This window comes from Centruroides vittatus, unplaced genomic scaffold, assembly GCF_030686945.1.
Source record: "Centruroides vittatus isolate TY-2023 unplaced genomic scaffold, ASM3068694v2 contig_2157, whole genome shotgun sequence".
Classification (NCBI taxonomy): Eukaryota; Metazoa; Arthropoda; class Arachnida; order Scorpiones; family Buthidae; genus Centruroides; species Centruroides vittatus.
The window spans coordinates 76,166-103,718 of NW_027121345.1; the positions used below are offsets into that span (position 1 = coordinate 76,166).

Consider the following 27,553-nt stretch of genomic DNA (forward strand, 5'->3'; position numbering starts at 1 on the left):
CGTTTCTGGCCTTTGACTGAAAAGTTGGCCATCCTATTCCCGCTACTGGCGCGCGGTTCTCGTGGTTTTCCAGACGACTACGGAAATTCTGGCGCGATACAGTCCACGTAATTGGCGGCTTTTGGATGTTCCTCTCGCCCGACATGTTTACTTTTCGGCCGATCTTTTTTCTCGTAAAATACCTGATTAATGACGGAATATCAGAAGTGGCCATTTTGATTTTCTCTCCATCACCTCGGCCGCTTAAATTTCGCCGCGGCTTTTGGCGGTGCGGATCGATTTCGCTAGGCCGATAAAAATGGCTTTTTGCCTTTGGCTATTCGCCGGGTGTCGACCGACCTTAATTCTGTTAACGACCCTTAAACCTACGCGATTTCAAGCGTGCAGGCAACTGCAACCGCAACTAGAAACAAAAACTTTGTTCTACTCGCGCCGATTGCAAACGCCTTTGTGTCACGTCATAACGGTAGCACCGGAGCTGCGGAATAGGTAAAAAAAACACTCGACTCCGACTCCGGCAAAATTAAATACCAAGTCATTTTATCATGGACGGAGGCGCTCGTAGGGGTATTTTTAATATTTAACTTACATTAATATTTATTTGTATAAAAAATTAATTTTTAACAAATATTTAATAAGAGGAGAAAGGAGGCGATAAAATTCTACATCAACATATATTCGACAGCATTTGCACTTCAGTTTCACTCTTCCAGAAGAGCTAGTCCAACAAAAAAAGTGTGCGATCTAGCTATTTCAGCCCCTTGTTCAGAAAAGAAAAAATATAGGCCCATACAGTACTCTGATTAATCAGTCTGGCTCGTTCAGAAAAATAGAGTACTTATTTAGAGCATGAATAATAAAGGGATGATTCAAAAATATTCAAATTCAATTGGGTCAAAATAATTTAACTTCTAAACACAAATACAAGGAACACTACATATTTAATAAATTAAATGAATTATAACAAAATACAAAAATATTTTCAAAAATTAATACATATATAATAAATTTTCTTTCGTTTAAATAAAAAAACTAAACTAAATTTAAAACGCGGGAGTCGGAGTCGACACATTTTTTTCCGACTGCACAGCATTGAAAATAGTGGGTGATCGGTTAACGAACAGATCGAATAACGAACACTTTACTGATCAAACATAAGAAGCGACGAAAATAGCAAATACCGATTGATTTTCCCTTGTCTTCAGGTAACAATTAGAAACTTTTTGGAGCGCGGGAGACATCAATATCGACGCTCAACACGATATATACTGATCAGATAGTATTCCCCGAACTTTGAAATACTCCCTTGTAATTCTAACCTTTTATTTTTCTGACAGAAACAATTCTTTTATACATAGTATTTGCGAGACTCGTTAAGTTTTGCGTCGGTTTTAATTTTCGAAAGGTGAGAGTATAATAGCAAAGGTAGAGAGTGGGCAGATGATGTCTGATGTCGCTGGGCAGTATGGCTCGAACAGGTCTACAGTAGGCTACAGTTCAATCTTACCTAAGAAAGATACTGTATAATCAAGAAGACTCAAGCAACTTAAGGAGTAACAAAAATCACGTCTGAGAAATAATGAACATTGAAGAGCTCATAATGGAACCTTAAAAGGATCTGACGACAGAAGAACGCCAAGAAACTCGGCAAGATATGTTTTATTATGAAAATAGAGGATTAATGCCGATATCTGCTATTAATTAAAGATCTTTTGAAGAAGTGGGGGATGTCAGATCGACGGTATTAAAAAATGGCATACAAACCAGCTTCGGGATAATAGGCTTGGGGATCTCTACAATTACAATGCTATTAATTAATTATGAAAAATCCTGACGAAGAGAGAAAAGCGATCGACATTAGACAGATTCTTTAACCGCCACAAACAAAAGAAACAAATAATAAAAATGCAAGACTGTGTATATATGTATTTTTGTTATTACATATATACTTTCTTACTACGTTTATTTATATTTTTATTTTTGGGGGTATCCAGGACGAATTAATCAAATTACCATACAAACCTATGGTAAATTGGTAATCTATTAACAAACAATTCGGATAGCGAACAAAGTCTTGGAACGGATTATGTTCGTTAACCGATCACCTGCTGTAGTTCATTATCATGGCGGAAAGTAAGAGGATTAATATTTTTACAGAATCGAGATTATTCAGGCTGGCGAATACCTGTGGGGCTTTAATTCGTTTTATACAAGATTTTATCTCTCAGTGTATTCTCGCCAGCTCTAACAAAATGATGGCCTTTTTCCTATTATTCATTGCAGAAAAGGAACTGCTGGCCACTTTGATAAGAAAAGTGGTCAAAATTCCGTAAATACTCTGAAGTAGAACGTAAACTGTCGGTAAACTTACGAAAGTAGTCAAAAACAAGCTGCTGTAATTTTATTGGTTTATTACGAGGTGACAACGCCTACGAACAATGTGACGCGGTCTCCCGCGCGGCTGGAAACCGGTAGGTGTGACCAAGAAATTTTCGCCACACTCCCTTTTAACAAGTCTTGTTAGAGCGCCTCAGGTCAGTACTGTACGTATTTTCTGTTAATACGATACGGGTTCGATTTGCATTTTTAAAATATCCTTTTAAAATGATGATAAACTTATATTATTCGTAATGAAAAGAAAAACATTAAAATTTCGGATTTGGAAAAATTAAATTACGTAATTATATTTGAGGTTTTGATAATTTACGTAATAGTCGGAAACGGGCGGCTTTTATAAAAGTCGAAATCGATTAGCTATATCGTGCGGTGTATTAACAAAGTAACACGTTCCGGTACCTCCCTTATAGGCCTAAATGATTTTCAAATTAAGGATACCGTTTCGGTTGTTTTAGTATTGACCGTTGCCCAATCAAAATGATTTACATTGTTTAAAAAAACTAAAATTGACGATTACTTTTTAAATTGCATCGGTTTAATACTATAGAATTTGATGGCTAATTTCGTGTTTAAAAACTAATAGAATTCATTTTAAAGTAGAATGTTCAATCAGCAGAGCCTTAAACGCGTTTCGCCCGTTACTGGCTAGGGCGCTCCGATCCTATGAGATCGACTACCGTAATCGATAAAGTGAAACCTTACCACAACTTAGCAGCCTTCTAGAGCACAGGATTGCTTTCCGTCCAATTACGTCAACTGTTTTTTATTTGCTTTTTATCTAATTGTTTCTTGGTACCGTCCGGGTTACCGTGTGTCGCAATGTCGTCGCTTCAATTTTTTTCGGCATTTTTATTCAAAACCAGCGGACGAGTCCGACGTTGCTCGGGTAAAAAATAACAACAACAAAGTTTAAGATTATTCGATTATTTCCTAATCCTTCTACTATACTGTATTATAGTATTCGATTTACATAACTACAAAAGTTGTCTTGGGAACGCGTTTATCGCACCGAGTGACCATTCTAACACATTTTAAAATTCTTTATTCACAATTGTGAATAAAGAATTTTAAAATGTGTTAGAATGGTCACTCGGTGCGATAAACGCGTTCCCAAGACAACTTTTGTAGTTATGTAAATCGAATACTATAATACAGTATAGTAGAAGGATTAGGAAATAATCGAATAATCTTAAACTTTGTTGTTGTTGTTTTTAACCCGACAACGTCGGACTATAATACTGGCATGGGCAAATGCGACTCTTGCTGAAAGTGTTAATTTTTGTTTTTTATTATTATTTTTACAATTTTATTTTTATAATTTTGTGAAAATATGTTTATTAAAAAATTCAATATTTGTTTTATATTATATTTATATTATATAATAAAATCGCGCGCCTTACCATACTATCCGCCACGACAATACAGAACTGCGGCTCCCATGCATTTTGCAAAACCTACATTTCGGCTCCCACTGAACTCTTGCTTGCCCACCCCTGCTATAATATAAGAAACATTAAAACGTAAACCGTATAAAGAGTGGTTATTTCGGCCTACCGTTGTCACGTTTATCGCCATACTCGGATGATATGAAATTGAAGTAGACGCCAATTGAAAATAAATTTCAAGTTTTTTAAGATATATTTTTCCCTAATGTTAACTGTAAGAAATTGTGCCATTCCTAGCGAATAACAAACGGCAATCTGCCAACCAATCAAATTTGACGAAAAAACGGACCAAATATTTAAACTCGGCGTCCTCGAAAACCACTTCAAACATATTTTGTGCCGGCCGATAACCTCGTAAAACGTAATTTTCCTATTCCACTGTGGGTCCGATAGTTGGAAGGGAGTGATGTGTTAAGGAAGGAGTCCGAGTCATTCGACGAAAAGTAGTCGTTGACTTCCTCCCGAAAGACAGGATGGTCGACGACTATTCGTCAATACTGGTCTACTACTAATGTAGGAATAGGTGATAGAAATATAGAACTGGAGAACTAGAAACGACAATAATCTTCCAGCGTTCGTAACCGTCTTGATAGAAAGATAATGTTCGCGCCTTCGTAACGTGTTTTTTTCCTTTTCTTCTTTCGCGCCGTCACCAACTGTCGTGTCGCTTCACTTCTCCCCTTTCTCGACTCTCTCCCTCGCAACTTCTCGTAAATTTATTATCTTAACGGTTTAGGAATGTTACTTGTCTAAACCCCACACTAATACATAATTTGAAAAATAATCCGTGTTAGACGGGTTGTGATGGCCCGCGTGTCATCTAGTTGCTAGCCTTAACGTCCGAAAGACTTCGTATAAAACTTGTTTAAATAAAAACAAATCTTGTAAAAATGCGAGAATAATTGTTTTTATGTGTTGATAAAGTGTTTATGTTTTTGCAATAGATTTTATAAACTACGTGGGAAGTATGTTTTCGTAAATATCGCGTTTATTGGGCTGAAATTTGATAAAAACTAGACATAAATTTCCGCTGTTCTCTCTCTCTAATTGTTTGTCCTTCCTTAATCTCGAGAAAGGAGTTAGATGAAAATCCAGACCAAATACGGAAAGCGTAGGACACAGTCCAGATTGAACTTCCGGTTTCAACCGGAAGTTAGGTTACTTCAAAAGTTGCTGGAACGGAGTCAAATAGATGACCGACACGACTCTATTGTTAACAGGAAAAGTATGATGTATGTACAGAGGAAAAACAACCACTAAAAATTGAGAACGTTGTGACGAAAAATTGCAGCCCGGCATTGTGATCGTGTCAATAAATAATCGCTGGTAAGAATTTAGTTAGGACAATGAGACACGTGAGCGATCTGCCGAAGAGATGCATCTCGGGAAAACTTTTATGTAAACCCGGACCTTATTTAGGTGTTACTAACTGAAAAAACCCCGGAAAACTGCACGTGGCCAGCTCGTTGGCCGTGCCTAAACCCGGGACAAACTACGTTATTAAGAAAGCATCGTACAGAAATGAAAAAGTCCGAGTGGCAAGTGCTCTATATAACCCGTCGCAGTAATTTAGTGAATGTAATATATATAAAGTTATATCGTTTTTTGTAAGAATTATATTCAGTTTATGATTTTCTGCCAAAGATGACGGTACGCGTAAATCGGCAAATGGAATGTAGATAGAAATTCAATAAATGCTTCGAGGTGGGGTGTAGCACCAGCGGTAGATACTATTGGCGCCGCGTAAATGTATGATTAAAAGTAAAATGGCGACCGGTTATTTATAGAAGTGCGCGTATCGGCGGTTATGGACGGTAAGTTTCTTTACCATAAATTATGGCCGGTCTTAATTGCCGTATAAATTGCACGACTCCCTTATCTCCGACCGATCAGGCGCAATGGATATTGCCGTCGACCACTTTGTAAATCTCCAGCTTCGGAGGTGCGAGTCAAGGGTGGCTGTGGCTAGCGAGATTTTTTTTCTAAATTAAACGGGACATAAACGTTTTACGCCGTCCCTTAAATGCCACGTTTCGTATATTTTTTACCCGAAATACATTTGGCCAGTCGTTTGCCCTACTCGTCGATTCGGAAATAGTCCCAAATACTGGATTTTTCCTCACGGACTTTCTACGGTTTAAAGACGAGAGAAAAATGGTTTTCCCCGACGGTGCCGACGACGCGCTGCTAATGGTCGGTCAAACTTAGAAAAAACGCGGCGCTTCACTCGAAGGGTTCGACGTTAAAAACGTCTAAAACTCCGAGATAAAAGGTGCGATAGAAAGTTGGACCGTCGACGGCGGTAATTTCTGTGCAAATCGCTGGTTTCTCGGGCTCTTCCCCCCCCTTTAAATAATTCTCCTCTTCTCGTTCTTTTGGCAGCTTTCCCTTAAGAGTTGACGCTTATCCTTTCCCAACGCCGCGTCGGGAAGACGTCCGGTTAAACGGAGCCAAAATATCACTTTTTCGGACCGGGCCGACAATTATCTCCGTCGCCGCTTTGGGCTAACGTTTCGCGCCGGGAGATCGACTACCAGCCTATGATGGGCCGACCGGTGCGAAAAACCACCAACGTTCCCGCCCCAGGGTTCACGGTACCCGCCTGTTGTAAAACTGCACGTAGATAGGAGTATAAATTAGAGCTGTTTCACACTACGACCGACTGGCCCGATTCCGAGTCGTGTTTCCATGGCAACAGCAGTCGGCCGACCGACTGGTCGTTCCAGTCGGACAGATTTAAAAAGTTAGCCTAAATATTTGTAGTCGGGTCGGAGCAATCGGTGAGCTACAGCCAATGAGAGCTTCGAAACTACAACCAATCAGACTTTGGATATATGAAAACTATCGAATCAATCAAACATAACTTTATATATATTTCTGATTTATTTAAATTTTTCCTCGAACCTTATTCCTTTCATAACTGCTTAAATTTTACAGGGGAACACATATGATTTTAATGTATACACGTATACCTCACCTTACGTCGGTAATTGGTTCCAGGAGAGGCGACTTAAGTCGAATTTACTTGTCACTAGGCTAAACTACAAATTGCCATTCCCAGTTCTGTATTTTATTTATAAATGCATTTTTAATAATATATGGTAATAAGAATCTATTTTAAGCTTACAAACAAATAAATTTTAGTTTTTAATACAGTACAGAAAAAAAAGTAATGTAAATTTACGAATACAGTACAGTACAATTACATGTTTACAATACATCGCGGACTCTATTTGTGAATGTGGTTTGCTCTAAGACATTATAAAATAAAATGATTTTGTAAGGTTAAATAACAAATACAGTTATTAAAATTATTTTGTGATAGTGGAAAAAACTAATGCTTGTTGAATTTACCAATATATACATTCAATCTGTTTAATTACATCGCGGGTGTAGATGGCTGTGGATCGTCAGCATCAACAGCTGATTCTGAGTATTTTAATATGCTTTTATACACTTTTATTCTTATTTATTGTACAGTAACACGATTTTATGTGCTTTTAACGCTTTTCTAGTGATATTACGACTTCAATATTTGTGACGGACAGAGGTAGAGTCGAATAAAATGACTTGATTTTCATTTTTCCATATATTTGTTTTAACAAACGACGTATAATCGAGAATGACTTAACTCGAAACGACGTAACCCGAGGTATAGCTGTATGTAAAAAACATTATCGACGTAATGAGAATATTATTTAGAGTTTTCGTAAGAATTTATAAACGAAGTAAGATCATATCCGCAAAGTTTAATCAGGTGGATTACAAAAATATTTTAAAAAATTAGAAAAAGTTAAAACGATTTCTAACACCCGTTCCGATTGGTCTTTACGAATCGGCCACCGACACACAATCGTGCTCAGTGTGAATGCTTTTACTACTAGTCGGTCCGATTATAGGATCGGTCGGTCGGGTCGGTCGTAGTGTGAAACAGCCCTTAGTCGTCGACACATTTTCACTTCCCCTCGGGGTGTCGACCTATTATGCGGACTCGACTGTATATCGATATTGGAAACATCAATATTTTAATATTGATGTCTGCGATATTGAGAACAATATCGCAAAAAAGTTTTTTTGCGGTACGTAGGTAAACACAAGCTGCACTTCAATACTTTAATATTTTTCTCACTGCCGTCGTCGTCCCTTACGCTTTAATAGACCTATTTAAACTCGGTCTACGACTATATTTTAAATCGCATTCACAGCGTTCCATTTTATTTAACGTAAAACGGGTTCTTCGACGTCGACGATAGGATAAACAATGATAAATCGGGCGAAAAGATCGACGGTGGGAAAGAAATTGACACGGATGACGGATGGTTGTATCTACTGATAATAGCCGCAGACGTTTGTGACGGAGACCGGTCTTCGCGGTTAAGCTAAGGATTTAGGAATCGTGCCCCGGGATTTTTACGGGTTTCGTACGTATTGTAATACTACCGTATTGTAAATCGATAATAAAGCCACTTCCAGCCGCTCTCCAACATTGGAGTGGCTTTATTATCGTTATAACCGAATGTCGAAAGATTTTTTCCCATCGGTGGTCCTAGTTTAGGCGTAACGTGGCCACTACTAATTTGGCCACCGAGTGTATCTTACGTCGGTTCGGATCCGGCTTTTCAAGATATCATTCGGCGTTTTTAAATGTACGGTACGTAATATATTCAAACGAAATGTATTTTAAGCAGAAAAATGTTAAATATATTTTTGATGGTACAATGATTTTTATTTCTACATCGTATTCTTTGAAAACGCGCGCGTAAAAATAAAGGATTGTCCTCTGCATTATATATGCGTTATCGACCGACTTTATTAAACTACTCCTTTGTGTAGGAAATTCGACCGGAGAACTTATTACGGTAGATGCGGTGGGCCCGATTAACCGTAGTCGGTGGCAAGGGGCTATTCGAACTCAGATTTTAAAACTTTTGGATTATGGACTTTGGGCCAAAGATGGAGATTTCGTAGGCAGGTTTATCGGTGACTAACTTTAGCACATTTTCCTGGGTCTTATTACGTAGAATCGTTGCGTCGACGTAAACCTGTCGGTGACGTTGGGAAACTCGAATGCTTAAACCGATAGGTAAACGTGGCACCGAAAAATAATTTCCCCGTCATCGATCCGTTCGTTTCTATGTGTTTACTAAGGAATTTTTTTTTAATTGCGATATTTCGCTCTAGAATCCGTCGCTTTATTTTTTATCAAATCACTCTTTACCGTCGTTATATTTTTTAAATTTTGCCGCCGCCTTTAAAGTTTTACATACAATTTAACTATAATCGTTTTTTAAAAACTAATTTCGCAAGAATCAATTTATTTATTACGTCGGCAATAAAAAAACAATGTTTGAAAAAGTGGATTCGACCGACAGTTACGCTGTAAGTAGTACGAACGGGCTGGTCCGGAGGCCACCACCCCCGTTCGTACCGTGTTTATTTTTTAGTCGTTTTATGGAAAGTTCCCGCTCGGTTCATCCAGGCGGAGCGTTAGCCAAGCTTCTATGTGGCTTACAGAGTTGTCTTCGTTCTCGAAATCTCTTCCATCGACTTTGATTAAACTTTGCTATTTTCCATTAATTGAGACTAGGAAACCAGAAATATAACGTGGGTCCATTTAAATGTAAAATATCCAGCAACCAGTTGCTTAACTTTCCCGGCAACATTTAAAACTGCGTGTGTGACATCTGTTACGATAATTCGTTCAAAAAGCTTTTTATATTTTTAATTATTATAAAATGGCAAAAAGCATAATTTTGAAAATAGGGACGGGTTTAATAAAATAAAAATTGTAAAATCTAATAACGAGGAAAATCGTCATTGAGTCCGACCGTTCTGGAGAAACGACACACGACCCCTTTTATCTTTCCACCCCGTCTACCTTTAACAACAAAAATTTAATAGCATCAATCTCCCTAATACGCAAACCTCCCTGCAAAATTTCAGAAAATTTCGACGAAAAGTACGGGAGTTATTAAGCTTCAAACAAGGTAAAGAAAATCCTGACCCCCCACACACTAACATCCAGGGGAAAGGAGGGCAAGATGGAAACTACTTACCCACCCCGAACCGCGCAACGAAGCACCCGAATCTCCATGCACACAGAGACATCCGGATATCTTGTATTTACGAACGGCGACTCAGACCGGTTTGTGCCACCAAGTGACGTGTGCGAGTATTTCTTATTTCGCAATCGTTGGACTTTTGCAGTGTTATTATTTACACCTACAAGGTAAGTATTACTATTTTGTTTTCATACGAAGTACCTATTAGGGATAGATTGCATGAATTGATATTTAGAGAGGAAAAAAATTCAAGGATTTTTAAAGCGTTGATATTATTATTGGCAATGGGCATATGGGCAAGATGGAAAATTGCATTTTAGGACAAGATGGAATAGTTTCCATGTTGCCTGTGTGCAATTATTTTGATTTCTGTTTTCGATTTATCTAACTAATTGAGGATGTAATTGCTTTTAGATGGTGAACAAGTATATAAGAAAGAGCAACAGAGGTTCTTGGACTGAAGAAACGGTGCAGATGGCGATGGATGAAGGTTTTGTGTATTATGTGGAGAACCGTATGTGGAACCGCCCACAGAGGACTGGGTACAGTGTCCAGTGTGTTGTGGTTGGGCACGTGAACTATGTATACAGACACAAAAGATGGATGTTTTTTGTGTCAATTGTAAAATGTAGGGATATCCTATGTATTCTATCTCGCCTTCAGGGTGAGGGAAAGATGGAATTTTTGACGTTTTTACTTCATGATTCCTAACAGATTTTATACTTAATATTAATTATTTTTAATTACACAATTTTTTAACCATCTAAGATCTCTGTCGAGACTGATTAAAATAAAAGCTTTATATTATGTTGTTTTGTGTTTTTTTTGCGTTTTTTTACATCGTAAAGTTAGACCTTCCATCCTGCCCTCCCTTCACCTATATACAGTATATAAAATTACTTGTCCTGACTGACTGATTGACTGATTGATTCATCATCGCCCAGAGCAAACCGCTGAACCGAAAGTGGTGAAATTTGGTACACAGTTAGGGTACGTCATGAAAATGCACACTAAGAAGGTATTTTTCGAAATTCCCCCGCGGAGGGAGAGGGAGAGCATTAAGGCTTAACCTGAAGAACGGCTTCTACTGTACTATTTTAGATGCGATTTTTTTGTCTTCAACTACGTTTAGTTTTCATTGATAACATTTCAGACATTGTTATAAATATTTTTATAATATTTCGATTTTTTAACCAAATGTTCGAACCGTTTTAAATTTGAATTTGTTATTGCATGTTGGTTCGATTATACAACGATTGTAAACGTTCCATAAAATTGATCAGGTTGGAAACGTTCGTTTGAGCAGTAAAATGATTCTCAGCAATAAGGGATATGTGTTTTATAACAATTACTATAGTTGTCGAAGATTACCGTTGATAGTAATAACTTAATTTTCAAACGTACAATATTTACCAAATCATCAAAATCGTTTGCCCAAGCAACGCCGGCCTCATTTGGTAGTCTATACATACAGATAAAACCACCAGAGTATTTTTTTCTTTTTTTTTGCATTTTTCGACATTTCGAGGTGTCCCGAGCCGAAAAATGTCAAATTCTTGGGTGGTATTATTTGACCCATCGTCATACTTCCCCTCTGATGTTAAGAGTTGGGAAAGTAAAAACAGAAGTCCACGATTTCGTTTTCCACGTACGGAGATAACAAAGTGAAATGTCTGCGTTTTCTGATGCGACCGAGTGCGCTTAACGGAATTTAGGTATAGAGATCAAAAATAAAAACAGCATTGCGTGCGCTTAACGGAAAATAGGCGCGAAAACACCTATTTTCCGTTAAGAACAAAAGACGAGGACGAAACAATCGATGGCGATGGCTTTTGTTCTCGGATAGCATCTCCGTGTCGGCGTGTTCAGGGATCGCGTCTCACACGGCCGACAGATACAAGGATGACATCTGTGCCTAACGAGTGGCTTGGCTATGGCTTTTTTCTTCTCGGCTCCGCCTCAATTTTATGGCCATAAGACAAAGTGGCGCCATGTCCTAGCTGGATAGATTTACGCTAATTACTTTATTTAAATGAAGAGTAAAATTCCGGAGAGTCGACGAGAATACCTATCAAAAACTCCATAGGATTAAACGGTTGGACGAATACAAGTTAACCGGGTTCCACCGCCTCTCGTCTCGTAACTGATACACGAAGAGTAAACGACGAAGAGAAACGCTGCCACGTCCCAGGTAAAACTCGCGGGTGACGGCAACGGCACAAACCAGCGCAAACTGCTTTTTTTTTCATTTTTAACAGGTAATTATTTGTTAACATTGCGTTTCGTTCGAATTTAAGTTTAAAAATAACGAAAAAAATTTTTGAAAATTTCCAACCGGCGAGATGGCCACCGGCCGAAAATTAAAGTTCGGAGATTCGAAAAATTTAAACCGGTTTTTCAGGCCAATGGAGAGAATGGCTTTATTATAGATTTACAATAGGACAACATTACAATACGTACGGAATGGGTCGAAACCCGGGACCAACTGCCAGCCTCTCCCGTGAATTATTTTATACGCTGTATGTTCGGATTAAATCCGAAATTCGAATTAATTCCGGGTGAAAAACCGCGGAAAACACGATAAAGTGCTCCACCGTTTACAACGACGGCGGAAACATTTGTGGAAAGTAAACCGTAAATAGGCCGAATGCGGTGCGCAGGAAAGTGACTGTCGGGTTGGCCAGTCGACGGCGGGAGGGCCGAAGGACAATTAGGAAATACGGAACCGGAAGACGCGATAATACTATTAAAACGGCAGTTACTTCCCGTAAATATCGTCGAGAAACGGCTCGGACAGTCGACGAAAGGTACAGTACCAGAATGAAGGTACTTCTGGCCGTATTTACCCGTTCCTCTCCGTCGACGGACGACAGACCCGGGGTTTGAGGGGAGATTTACTTTTCGAGATAAATAACCCTATCCTGGGTGGGTTACGATAAGTACTTTTGGCCCCGGACGGCCGGCGAAAGAAATAAAGAAACGAGTGGCGTTTCGCCGCTTTTTTACCCGGCGCCGGGAAAAAAAGGAATAAAAAGGGTCCGACGTGTCTTTGTTTGGGAACCCCTCAATCTTTTTCGCGTTTCACCGCCACTTTCCATCCCGGAAACGAATCTTTGCGGCGGAAAACGGCGTCGGCGCTTCTCCGTCTCTCGAGATCTCTTCCCCCGAAAATTAATATTCCCTCGTCCTCCGTCTTCTCGCCCACGGAGGGAGCAAACGGAAACGGGTCCCAGGGTGGCGGAGGATGCGAATCGTCAGTTCCCGCGCGGCGGATTCGGCCATTTTCGGAGACGACAACGAAAAGCGGCGCCGTTCCGCCGCAAACGCGCGCCGCGTGCCGCCGGCGAAAGGAGAGAATCCGCGGAGCGGGAGAAGGGACCGTCCGCCGGCAGCCCCGGAAATTTCTCCTTCGGACCCGGGGCACTGGGAGTGCGAAGCTGAAAGACTGTCGGCGCCGTCCTCGGGCCGGAAGGCCCGGCCGCGGGCGCGCCTATCGGCGCGCCGGCGGCGGCTTCCCGTCTCCGCCCACCGGCGACGCCTGCGCCCGAGGAGCGATTCCAAGTTGCGACGATCGTCGGCGCGTCGGCGACGAAATGGCCAACGTTCCTACCGGACCCACCTTCAAGGCGACGGCGGCGGACGCGGGTGAGTTCTTTCTTCTTTCCGCGGCCGGAGGCGTGTTCCGGTTCCGTACTTTCGACGGTTCCGGTCCTTCCTCGGCCCTTTCCCTACTTTTCCCGTCCGGCCGCAAAGACCTTCCGGACGTCGGAGACGGTAAAAAGTCTTTCGGCGGGGACAAAAGACAAAGGGCTTGCTGGGGCACCCACCGCGGAAAGACGACCCCGTCTGGCCTCCGCCCCTTCCCGGGTGCCGGCAACTCCGTCGGCCGGGGTCTACGTCGGGCGGCGGCCCGCGCTCCGCTCCGCCCGGAAAGTAAATATTTGGATGGACGGCGACTCTTCCCTTTCCGCTAATAAAATGGTCTCCGTCCCTCGCACGCGTTTCGTCGACGGATGGGAACCGGGTCCGGGAGTCGACGCGCGGACGCGGCGACGGCCGGGCGCGGGAGCGAAGCGCGACGCCGAGTTACGTAAATAGCGGATCCGGGCGGGGTTTATTCCGGGAAAGGTCGATTTTAGAAAGAGTTATTTCGGGAGGATCAGCGTCGACGGTTATTTCGGTCGCTTCTTCCCGGAAGCAGGAGTCCGTAAAATTAGAATAAAGAGGAAGCGACGGGACCCCGGCCAACCCAGTCGGGAGGACGGAGGGTGGCTTATTTCCGGCTTTGACCGGAAAGTAGCTTTTTTTTGGTTACGGTAAAGAGAAAGGAGTACGTAGACCGGAAGCGCGGTCTGACGGAGACGAAAGGACGAAATTTCCGCCGGGATCTTCCGGCCGAAAGTCCCGTTTTTAAATACCACCGCCGAAAAAGGCTCGGGAACGCAGTATTTTTCCATCGGGGAGGGGAAAGGCGGCCTTCCCCGGAAGATTCGTCCCTTTTCCGCGTGTAAACGGCCCGATTCCAGGAACGGCCTCCCGGTTTACAATTGGGGGAAGGAACGGTGGGTCGAAGTCCACGCCCGGCTTCTTTCCCCATGGCCGTCCGGAATTATTAATCGTTCGGCCGCCTTCTTTATTTATTCATCCCTCGCGCTCTTCGTTTGGCGCCGATGGCGTGCGAAGAGAAACGAAACTAGCGAGAAGACGGCCGACGGCCGATATCCGGCTCCATACCTTGTCTGGGCCGTTTTCGTTTAACCGGAAAGACGTCCGCGACCGTCTTCCGGTCGGCCGGACTTTCGGGCCGTCCGGCGCGGAGTTATATTCCCTTAAAGCCGCCGGCCGACAACGGTACCGGAGATCGGGAACCGGAAGCGGGGGGTTGAAGAGGCCCGGCCTTAAAAAGGAAGGGCAAGTCCGCGGCCTCTTTCTCTCGCAGAGTGCCAAATGTGGCGGGCTGCGGTCAATTTACGTAAAAGGGGAAAGGCGTCCGCCGCCGACGTCGATCCGAAGGACGGGCGGCGGCTTTTCCTCCGTTTTGGCCCGGCGTCGGGCGACTTTCATCGGCAAACGCACCGGTTAATCGGTTAGCAACGGTCGTTTACGCTTGCCGCTTTTTTCGGTATTTTACGAATCTTAACGGCCACGGCGTCGGGCCGGCGCCTTTTAAGTGGAGTTATACTTCCACCCGTTAATTAAAGGGCAGAAACTGGAGTGCGAGTGTCCAGAAGAGGCCGGTTTTCACCCGCTCGCCGCATATATGGCCGGTGCCACCGTAACCCGGGACGAAAAGCCGTACCTGCAGGAGCGGGCTCTTCCGGTCCTTCGGCCGTTTTCTTTTCTCGCCCGCCAAACACGTAGAACGATTTCTCTACAATAAAAAGGGGGCTTTCCTTTTCGTTGGCCGACGAAAAATTAATTTAAAGGGCGGGAACCCGTCCAAATCGGCCCCGACCTCTCTTCGGGTCAGGATGAGGCGCGTGAGTAGAAGATGGAAAAGGCCAGCTCCAGGGCCGGAAAGAAAGAGAAGTTAGGTTAGATCGTGGTACGGATAAATTCCGGCGGTCCTCTTACTACCACCCGCGGGTTGGAAAGCGTAAACGTAGTAAACGTCTTCCGGCGGAAACTCGGACGGTGTCAAACGATGAATAAGGAAACGACGAAAAGAGCGCCTTTCCAATTATATTCGTCGGTCGGCCTCTTCGCGCCTACCGAAAAGTCTACCCCGCCGCCAGCATCTTTAAAACTCGGACGAGCGGGAACCGCCCGCCTGTTAATTTTTCTCTCCGAGGATTTATCCCTGGAATTTTGCCATTTTATAAAAGAAAACGTCGTTACTCGGCTACTTTCCGGCCATTTAACAATTGTCGCCCGCCGTTTTACGCCACCGTCTCGGACGAATCCTCTAGGTACCGGAACCGGAGGGCCTTAGGTGTGGGGTGGGCCTAAAGATTGTAGTCCGTTCCGGACGTTTACCGGGTCGAAAGCGGAAAGGGGCCGGCCACCTATTAATTACCTTAACCCGTTAGCCGGCCACCTGGGGCACCGGACTACCGGACGAGTAATTCCGGCCGGGGGAGGCGCGCAGCAAAATACAAATAGCCTAACCAAATTTACCGGTAGGAAGTCGGAAACGTTGGCCGCGGTAAATTAGGTTTAGCTCTTCGGAGAAAAGAGTCTGTCAGTGCAGTGGTAAACGTCCACCGTCGGCTATAACCTGGCCCAGACAGAAAATACGCAGCGTATTTTCTGTCTGGATCAGGCTCCTTTCCCGTCTATTGGCCTTATTTAAGCTCGGGAGACGGGAAAAGAAAGAAACTCCGAGAGAGCAAATTTGACCAGGTTTGGAAATTGCGAGGAGAAATATTAGCCAAGTCCGGAAGTGAGGGAAGGGCGTTTGTAGCACGGGCCCGGAATCGGATTCGACAGTTAAACGCCGTCCACGGCAGTTGCGACGCAAACGGCGGAAACGAAAACCCGAAGGAACCGGCTTCCGGCCTAATTAATTCTTATAAAATGGCAAAAGTCTTCGTTTCCGGGCCGGTGACGTAAACGATAACAACCGGTAAAATCTATCTCCGGACATGGCGCACGCGCCCTTCATTTCATCTTTAATTAAACCGCCGTCCGGATGTTAAACTAACGGGCTAAAACGCGTGCGCGTATCCACGGAATTTTTTACCGCTGAAAAAAAGAGATTCCGGCGGGTTTATCGATGGAATAATTGCGTAAAATCTACCAGCTTAACCGGAGATTACGTAGAATTCCCCAACGAATTCGATAAATACGGCCGAACGTTGCTACTTTTAAACCTGGGTTTGCGTAAATGCGGCCGACTTGCCCACCTTTGGCGGTGGCGACGGTGTAAGACCAGTGCAAAACGCACCTTTTTTGTTATTATTGCGTTATTAACGCGGGTAGTGGTTTGAGGCGGAATAATTTCCTCGCAGGAGGAGGAAACGTTTATTTTTGCCGTCGTCGGCCGTCCCACGCCAGGCGGTGGACGAAAAGAGTTGGCGAAAAACCACCGACGGGCCATTGGGTCGTTTGGAGGAAAAAGAATGCATACTTCCCTCGGTCGCCTCCCGCCCACTCCCACCGGAACTATTCCTTCTTATTACTCTCTTCGAAGTAGAGTTAACGGGTAAAGCCGCCCCATTGGCTTTCGGACGGAGCAGAGGGGAAGAGGCTCCGGCTTCTTTCCCCGCCTCCGGGAGAAGAGACAGGCCCCGTCGCTTCTCCCGCCGAAACGAAAAAAAGAGCCCGAAAGGAGGATTTCTAACGGATTCCGTTCGTCGTCGACAGTTTGGACGCCGGGAAGAAGACGGGAAGAAGAAGCGGAAGAGAAGGAGAGGAGGGAGGAGGCGGAAGAGGAGCGTTCTCCCGTCTGGCGACCCTTCGGAGCCCCTCCCGACCGTCTGCCGGCCTTTCGACCCGTCGGACCGGACCGCCAGGTAAGTCCCACTTCTTTTTTCCGCGGTGAAGTGCTATATTTCCCCAACGTTATCGGCGATTTTCGAATTTCCTCTGGGAAGGAAAAAGTAAGGGATTTCCGGGCCCGGAGACGGAACGGACGGAAACCGGGCCGGGCGAAACGGGTCCTTTTCCACTCGTCAGATAAATCTCGGGTCTCGGCCGCTTTACCAGAAAAGCTGTCGGCCCCACCGAAAGTTTCTGGCCCTTCCGGTGGCCCCGGCCGGACTTTCTTTCGTCCCTTGGGAATCGGGTTAATATTCCCGAACCTGGACGCAGAGATCGGCCCTTCGGGGACCAGTGCGGTAACGCAAACGAACTCGGAGACGTCGGCGGAAGCCCCGGGAAGAGTTGTCTTTTCTTTGTAAGGACTCGGCTCCCTGGAATCGGCTCGCCCGGAGATAGGGATGCTGTATCCGTAAAGCACGCGACTCTTTGCGGTGTCCGGTGCGCTTCCGTCGGTTCTTGAAAATCCCAGGGAGAAAGCGGGTGAAAAATAAAGACTGTTTTTCCTGATATGTTTTCTTAAATTGCAGAACCGAGTCACCACTATAATAAGTCCTTGTAGACAAATTACGTATTAAAACCAGCCCGTTTCCCTTACAATTCTGTGGCGCCATCTATCGCCGCAGTTTATTAAAAACTAACTTTTATACTATTGATTACTATATAAAGGCCAAAGGCTTAATTTCCGGAGTTAGAGAGGGAAATTTCGCCCCTGCCCGCCACCAGTCCCCTCCGTCTTTACCGCCGAAATATAACGGTTCCGGCATATAATGCGAAATCCGCATCCGCCGGCGCGCGTGCCGTTGGGCGACGGTAGGTTTTACCTTTTCCGGTCCCTCCGGTCTCGATACGTGCGAAAAGGTAAAAGCCACCGACCAATATTCCCGTCTCCTATTCTATCCGCACCGAAAAAAACCCCGGCCGCCCGTTTTATTTCTATAAAAATAAAATCGGCGGGGCTCTATTTCCCGCCCGCCGGGCCCGCCGGTAGCCGCGTGACAAACTGCGCCAATCTAGCCGGATGAAAGCCGCGTATTCACCCTTTTAAAGACGGTCGTTGGCAAAAAAAGACCAGGTCGTGGGGCCCACTTGTATTGTTCATATTTTAAAAAACCGGCAAGGAATTGTTCGACTGAACACTGGGAGTTCGGTCGAGGATTCGCGCCGGCTGGCAGCATGGAGTTTTCCGGGTTTTCTTCGTGTCGATGACGCCTGAATAGGGGCCAGTTTCCCATTAAAGTCCTGCCGGAAGGCATTCTTTCCCCTGCACGCGATTACGCCGTTCTATAAGCCCGGCTCTTTGGTCGCATAGAGATCACCCACAAGTCTCTCCGAGTAAAGGTGAACAGCCATAAACCGCCATCTACCGACAAAAATTGTCCGACATTGAAAATTTTGATAGCACCATCTGTTATCATATTTTATTAAAAAACTTTTTATATTTTTAACTATTATAAAATGGCAAAAAGCTTAATTTCCAGGGTTTTATAAAAATCGTATATGGTAATAACCTTTTATGATTTTTATAAAATCCGACCCTGCTGAAAAAAGATATAGGCCTATAGACGTCCGACCCTACTGCAGATACACACGACTCCCTTTATTTTCTCACCCTTCGACCTTTACTCGCCAACATTTAATAGCATCGATCCCCCTAATAAACAAACGTCCCTGCAAAATATCAGAAATTTCCGACAAAAAGCACAGAAGTTATTAAGCTTCAAACAGGGTGAAGAAAATCGTGCTTTCTCACACAAACACAAATATACACCCAGTGCCGTAACTATGGCGGTGCCAGCGGTGCCCAGGCACAGGGCGTAGACCCTAGGGGGCGCAGAAATGACCTGGACCAAGTTTTGGGTCATAGTTTTGGGGCGTAGTTACAGATGCTCGCACCGGGAGCATAAAAGGCTAGTTACGGCGCTGTATACGCCCCCCGCATTTCTCGATGTTTCAAGGTATCCTAAGTACAAAAATGTAAAACTCTTGGTGGGTCATTTTTTGACCTATCGCCATACTTTCCCTTCGTTATAACTTATATAGCAACCGGGAAAGTAACGAGTATCGTTACTTTCCCGACACGATCAATTGAAGAAAGAGTTCGACGCTTCGGTTGTGGAATTACATGTTCTGTACCTGTTTGTCGGCATGTCCTTCGAACCTTTACGTCGGTGTATCAACAGTCTTTAAATAATTTCTCCAACTTTTAGATGTGTAACAATATATCACCTCTCCGTATTGGTAGGTTAATGGGAAATTAATTACGATTAACGATGGTAACAGACTCCAAAGTTTTGTATAGTGTTTTTAATCTTAAAGATCTACAGACCTGGTAGACGTAAGTGTGGATGCAATAAAGTGCGTTTTTGCAAAACAATGCATTTTTTACGCGTCCAAGCAAGAATTATACCAAGTGTCGAAAAACGATGATATTAACGGGCGATAATTTTCCTTTAAGCCCGAAAATGCACTGGTAAAGTACCTTAAAAGTAAATTCGGCCTTCGTCGTTGTCTGGTGTAAGTGAAAAATTATTCATTTACTAGAAATTCTACCGTGAAGCAGGACGGAATATTTTTTTAATGAGAAAGTAAAGATTGAAGAATCGAGAAGAGCTCGACGTTGTCGCAGCCCTGGACAAAACCCTTCTTACTCCATGTTGCTCGAGTCAGACTTCGGGGTCTCGGTTGTTCTTATTATTTAAGATCTAGAATTTACCTGACCAATTTTACTCTTACACTTTCCCCTAGACATTTTTTTCAACAAAATAGCTAGTTCTTTTAATTCCGCCTTGATAAAACGAATTGTATAAGCCTATATGTTAGATTAGCGATAACACTTTATAAATAACGGGCTGGTTAGATCCGATAGATCGTTCTTCCGATTGGATAATAGAACGTCAGCTGGTCACTATGGAAAACATTTAAAAAAGTTTGTTATAGAAGTAACGCGATGCGGCTATCATTTTTTTTAAGTTTAAATGTTTAATTTAATGAAGTAAGTTTAAAATACGCCATTGGCCAAAAAATTTCAAAATGCAACTTCGGGGAAATTTCCTGGTCCAGCACGAATGTGGCGTGGTCACCGACGTCACTGCAACGTAAATGCTATGGCCGATCCGAAATCGATAAAACGTTTATTATATAGCTAATATTTCCGCTAAATAAGTAGCCTATACTTTCCGTTAGAACATAAAACGAATATAAGCAAAATTTTATCTGGATTGGAGGAGTTATAAGGAATTCACACACACACACAAACAACAGCCTTTATATCAGTAATTACTTTCCCGGCTGTTGTATATAACAGAGGAAAAGTATAGGCATCGGTCAAATAATAACCCTTTTAAGATTTTTACACTTTTGGATTTAGGACATTTCGAAACGTCGAGAAATGCAAAAAATTCGGAGGTAATTTCTATATGTATGGATGTTAGTGTCAGTATGTGTTTGTGTGTGTGTGGCACGATTTTGTTCACCCTCTTTTAACATAAGTGCTGCGCTTTATGTCGAAAATTTCTGAAATTTTTTCAGGGACGTTTGTTTATTAGGGAGATCGATGCTATTAAATTTCGGTGGTTACAAATCGTTGGGTAGGAAGATAAAGGGGATCGTGTGTATCTCTAGTAGGTAGGACCTAAGGACGATTTTACTGGTTATTATCATTTACATTTTTGTTTTTTATAAAACCCGTCCCTACCCTCAAAATTAAGCTTTTTGCCATTTGATAATAGCTGAAAATGTAAAAAGTTTTTAAATAAAATATGATAACAGGATGTCTCCACTAAAATAAACAAGTAACTCGTTACTGGTTTATGAGAAGCAGATGAACCCGGCCTTCCTCTTGCAAAAAGTAACGATAGCAAATATTAAGAGTATTAGATTCTAGCCGATCTTATCACTTTTCACCGGGTGCAAGGATTAAGTCCCCCTCTTCCGAGACAGAGAATTTTTAGATGGATCTAAAAATATGTTCGATTTTTCGCAAAAATACAAAAATACCGAGTTTTTCGCGGCAATCCTTATCCCTCTCCTTCTCCTTTGCGGGAGAATTTCCAAAAATTCCTTCTTAGTGCGCATTCTCGTGACGTACCCTGTGTACCAAATTTCAACTTTCAACTCCTAACCATTTGGGCTCTGCGCTTATTATTACTATTATTATGTTGGGTTTAGTGAGTTATACTCGGTTGATACCGGTGACTGTGTACTATGCCGGACCAGAGTCAAGGCATAGTAACCAAAACAAGACAAATTAAAAATGTGGATCAGTGTGTGTGTCTGTATTCAGAAATTTCCTAAAAATATGAAATTTAATCACATACATCAAACACACGTCAATTGTAATGTTCTCAGGCTTTCGTGTAGTGTGTGGTATGACATCCGTAGAGGAAAGAACAACAGGTACAATAAGCACCCTATCCATCCTCCACAGATGCCTTATTATTACCATCAACCCATCTCGATTATATGTATAGATTAAATTGTATGTATTAAAAAATTCCATCGTGAAAAGAAAGTGTTTTTCTTTTAAAAAATAGTGTTTGGATAAATACACTACACTAAACTATAGATAACTCGGACAAGTACTGCCATTGAAAAAGGTACGACGACGGCAAAAAGATTTTCCTTCCAGTGGATGGAAAACGAAAGCGAGAAACGTGAAATCTCTACTGACAGAACACACACCAACCGAGTTACCGAGTTAACTCAAGGCAACCCGGTAAAAGGGACGCCGAAGGAATAGTCACGAGTTTGAGGTCCATCAAAAGGCAAGACAAGAAACACTCGGATATTCATCAGACGAAGTCTTGGGTTCGATAACTGCAGCGAAATTGAGTTGCCGAAAATATGAAATAATGTTAAAAGGACAGAATATCTACTCACCTCACGAACAAATGAAATAGGCCTATATGTTGTCCACCCGAAGACGACTGTATAATCGGCGAACGGTCAGCCCAAGTTAAATAACTTTCAGTGGCGTAGCTACGGTTCTCCGGACCCGGTGCGAAACCAGATTTGTGGGTGTCCTTTTTCCGTAATGGTAATCGGGAACGTCCAAACGAAAACAAGTAATTTTGTCTATAAATTTCGGCTTTTGAATTTATTTATTCCGTTAAAAACATTGCGTTTAGACGTTCATTTTCTTTCGTTTGATAAATGATGCGTTAGGTATTTTTTTGTTTTGTTTACGTAAACGGACTATAATATTTTTGTGTAGTGGTTTATATAGTGTATAACTAGATTACAGTTGAGTTGCTGATTTTCCTGTGTAATAGGCCCCTATTACACGAGCATCGAGCACCAGCTCGAGCATCCAAATGCCAAATTTTGCTTTGTTCTGATTGCCGTGAAACATTTTTCGGGTCTTGTTTTCTTGTGATTTTGGGACTCCCGTGGACCCCCTTCGCTTTCCATGGGCCCGGTGCGGACCGCACCTATCACACCCCCTAGCTACGCCACTGATAACTTTCATTAGCAGATTTAACCGTAAGACGACTTTATGTTGTAAACAGTTAAATTTTGTATAGCATTTTTAATGAAGGAAAAATAACGTTAAAAACACGAGCAATTATTTATTGCGAGACGGTCACAATGCCGCGGGGAATTTTTAATCGCATTTTAAATTTATTTAATTTAAAATATACAGATATCTCCGAATTAAGTAGGGATTTGATTAACGAGCGAAATTAATTACGGCAAAAATTTTAATTAATGTATTTTTATGGAGAAATCATTCATTTATAAGATTTCTATTTTAAACTTTAACTCATTTTGATTTTTAACGAATAAAGCACTGGTAATTTGTAATTACCACCAGAAAATACCACAAATCCAATCCCGCCATTGGCGCCGTTGGCCGCAGCGGCATAATTTAGAACTAATGCCGTCTGTTGGCAAGTATCATCCTGCAGACCAGAGCCCCGGTCCGAAGACGGTTAAAAGCGTTCGACGTCCGTATGAAAAGCGGCCAGGCTTTACCTTTACCGCCGATCGGCGCCCGGATTATTTTCCTATCTTTTTCTACAGATAAAAAGCGCCGTCTTCCAAAATATTCAATTAAAAAGGGCGTAACGGAGAAGTAGAAAAGATTCCGTCGGTCTTTGGGAAACTACCGGAAGATACGGGCTCAGTGGAAGTGAAATAATATACAAGTTTATAAAATACCAAGACCTTTATTTGTACCGGCGGCGCGAAAATCGCTGGATACGTTCGTAAATAGCGGATAAAAGCCAATGGACGTTCGTCTCCTCAAAAATTACGCATTCGGGCAAACACTCCGAAAACCCGGTAAAAATAAATTCGTAAACCGGAAACCTTTTATTTGTATTGTAAATCTGTTAGATTTTTTAAAATGTTTGTCGATTGGAAGGTAAGAAAAGGCGATGTCGACGTCAGACTGGGTATAACACGTCAGCGAGTTTCTTACCGGCAAAAAATAGCCAGTCGACTTAACAGATTAGAAACTTTCGGCCTTCTTCCGCCACCGGACCGGGTGCGGATAACCCCCGCGGCGGCTCCCACCCGGAGGAAGAAGAAAAACGTCCGACGCCGTTCTCCTTCCCGCCCGGCCGGAAGTGACGGAGAGGCCGTCCGAAGCGCCGCCTTCCGTCCGGTCCGATCACTTCCGGGAGAAGCATCCGCCCGTCGTAGGCCTGCGGTCGGGCGATTTCAGGTATTGGGTCCACCTGCCGCGTAACGTCTCTTCCGACGGTAACCGCCCGGAGTCGGCGTCCGGGAAAAGGCGGGATCCGACGGCCGACTCCGCTTCCGCGTCGCGGAAAACCGGGCGAGACCGGTCCGCCAGCACGCCGCACATTTACCTCCGGGACGCTGGCCGGGGAAACGGCGACGACTACGCCCGACTAGTCGGTCGCAGTCGGAAAGGGGAGGGAATCGGTGGTCGCCGGGTTAAAGCTCGTCCTTCTCTCCGCTCGGAAAACTTAAAGACGTCCCCTCTTATTTTCGACCTCTTTCCATGGTTACGTCGGCGTGTTTTCCGTTCCGCCCTCCTCCCGCATTTATCGACAGCGTAACAAAGCCCGAGACGGAAAGGACGAAACTCCGTTTGCCTTCCGACTAACCCGGAATTTTTCCGTCGCCCGTTTCTTTGGATTCGCGTCTTCCGTCTTCTATTTCGTCGCCATTCGGACACCTCTGAGTATTTTTCGTTTCACCGCGGCGCTTTTATCGTATCGTCGTCGTTAGACGGCGCGCCACCCAACGGCGGAGAGAGAACGCGCCAGTAAGCGCGCGCGGCGCCGGACGTCGGCCTTTTCGTATTCCGGCTATTTTTTACACTTCCGCGCCCACTCGGAAGCCGTATCGCGTCGGGCGCCGGTCGGATCCAGTCTTGTCGGATAAACGGCACCGAAACGAAATTTTCTTTAAAAGTGGCGCCGAGCGAGAACTGGAAAAAGTTGACCTTATTTTCCCAGAGTGGAAAATACGTAGCCTTGGCGGAGGGCGACTTTTCTCCGGTGTCGGGTTTTCGGTCTAGCTCAGGCGACTTAATCTATTTATTTTAACTCGGTTTACAAATTATAGATTTAACGCGTCGTCTATTAAAATTTAAATGGAAATTCCCGTTTTCCGTGGTAACGTCGAAACGTTTTTTACAGAGAGATCGCCTAGTTCCCGCCGTATCCCTAGAGAAGATGACTCAGAAGATAGAATCGGATAGCGCCAACGGTCGCGCGGCCGGTCCTTCCGGTCGCGTCGCTTCTGGCTCTCTATCGGGACTGCCGCAGCCGCTGAGTCCCACCGTCATACTGCTACAGAAGGCCAGAGGTCAGACGCTCTTTTTTTTTAATACGCCATATCCGTCACTGCCACCGGCCGTTACGTCGCGCCGGGTCGACGCGTAACGGCCGACTTTCGCGCCCATCGCTCTGCCGTCGTCCGCTCCGTTTCTTTCCTACGCCGTCCGGAAATTTCCGGCAAGAGACCGGTTCCGAACGTCGTTTATTATCAGAAAAATATTCTTGGGAAAATTTCCCGCCATAAAACGTAACACGATTAAAAGAAGCGTAGTGTAAGAAACGTAATTTTTCGTTGTCTTTAGTAATCAATATTGTAGTCGAGAAGACGATTTGGTCCATTGCATTGTTTACGATTTCTCCGTACCTAAAATGGTATTACAGATTAAGTCAAATAAAGAAATTTATTTGTAAGTCGCTTTGTTGGCCAAGCAGTTCCGTTCGAACACTGGGAGTTGGGTGGTGGGGTGGCGGCTGGCCGGGACAGGCCGGCCGCGTAGAGTCTTCCGGGTTTTCTTCACCTCCGTAACGCCCCAATAGGGGCCAGTTACCCTTAAAAAGACCTACCGGAAGGCATCCCCTAGGCAGATGCCAAAGTGTTGCGCTGCCATAACTTAATAAAACAAACAAACAAGTCCCTTTGTCGATCGATTGCAAATTCGCTTTCAATAACTACACGTGCTCAAAGAGAACGTTTCGAACAATATTTTATATTAACGATTTATTAGAAACTGTCACGTCAGTCACTCCCCGCCAAGTAAAAAAGTCATCGACTGACTATATTATATACAGCAATCAATTTCCGTTTTCGGGGGTCGAGTTCTCCGCCGCACGAACACCCGAAGTAATTCCGGATAGCTCGTTCGAAAGAAAATTGTTTTCTTAGGTAGTGTGCAAAATTTCTAGATTCTCTATAAAGCGCTTGCCGAAATACAAGCTATCGAAAAGTGTAACAATGACCAAAAAAGTCGCATTCTTCTTTTTTCTTCATCCGGCACTGCAGACACTGACTGGGTCTAGAAAGCTCAATTTCGAACTTAAGCTTTTCTGGTTATTGGTGAGGAGCTGGCCAAACTTCCGGGTTCACCAGGGTTTTCCATAGAGCTTAATTTTATGCTTATACAAATAAACTTGCACGGAAACAAATGAATTTTATTCGAAATGTTACTCGGAATTACAGAAGCTCGAATTTATGCCAATTACAGCTTTTTATAACAGTTTTTCTAAACGGCGTATCGAAAGCGTTCCGACGGCAGCGCGACGCGTATGCCTTGACGTAATAATACAATTATTAAACAAAAAACATCCGAGATGTAAAAACTTACGACGATTTCGACCACAGTCGAAATTTTCCTTAGGAACTTTTCTTTGGTAAAGATAAGTTTGGCGCTGGGAAGCGGTACCCTCACGATTTTTACCTGTAATTACCGTACATTTGGAAAATTTTGACCGTCGTTTTTATTTGGAAAAATGTTTTTACATCTCGGATGTTTTTGTTTGGATAGAACGGTAAGACTTAGACATAAGATTAACCGGGTTAACCGTTTATTTCCGGCTTAATTCTCGCGGTAAATTAGAATTAGATTTTATTCTGAGTAATAAAGAAATTTACTAATTTTTGCACGGATGCTTTTGTCGATTATTAAAAGAATCGGCGGTCTCGTCGAATGTGCCGCCGCGCCAATTTCGCCCGGTGGCCGGAGCCCCGAAAGTGGGAAGGTTGATGTTTCGGTCTTTGAGCCTAACGAATACGTAAAATGCGGCCGGATCGGTAGAGATAAAGTTACGGCTTTTTCTTCCCAGGCGGTGCCTAAGTTAAAAACTAGTTTCTTGTTCTGCCATAAAATTCGAAGACGCAAAATGAGGTTTATTCGTGTTTTATTTTAAACTTTAATTTAAATTATTTGTTTTAAAAACTAATATAGTCGAAACGAAAAAATAAAAACAAAAGTGAAAAACCAATCGCGGAGACAGATTCCGTGTAAATAATTGAACGGTAATTGGGAGAGAGATCGATTCCCGTACCCAAACCAATGGAATCGATATGGGAAATTCGACGGACGAAATAATCACCACTTGGAATTATCCGAGATGTAATGTACAGTACGTACTGTACGTATATGTGTACAAATATGCTAAATGCCATGTAACCGATGTTATATATTAAGAAAACGGAATAGGGATACTTTATTTACGACACTGTGGTCGTTAGCCTTTCTCGAGTGTCCAAAACAAAATGCAAATACATCGTAACAAACTTACAGAAAGAACAGTTAACATACGAAACTAAACTAAACTAAGCATAATTCGAGCGTTTCTGAACATCTTTAAATTATTTGTAGGTTTTCAAATCTTAATATTCTTTTGTAGAATTTTGTCGGATGGTAATTTTATGAAAATTAATTTGAAGACACGA

The 27,553-nt window shown here is 43.2% G+C and overlaps 1 protein-coding gene across 1 annotated transcript in view; it reads left to right on the top strand.

Moving 5' to 3' along the window:
• Positions 1-13,414: 13,414 nt before the first annotated feature.
• LOC136970753 (sorbin and SH3 domain-containing protein 2-like) overlaps positions 13,415-27,553 on the top strand; it is a 122,720-nt gene continuing 108,581 nt past the window's right edge. Inside the window, exons 1-3 of the mRNA XM_067265206.1 lie at positions 13,415-13,549; positions 17,210-17,358; positions 25,000-25,168. Of these exons, the coding sequence (XP_067121307.1) occupies positions 13,498-13,549; positions 17,210-17,358; positions 25,000-25,168 (370 nt within the window). The 5' untranslated portion in view covers positions 13,415-13,497. The remainder of the gene's footprint in view (positions 13,550-17,209; positions 17,359-24,999; positions 25,169-27,553) is intronic.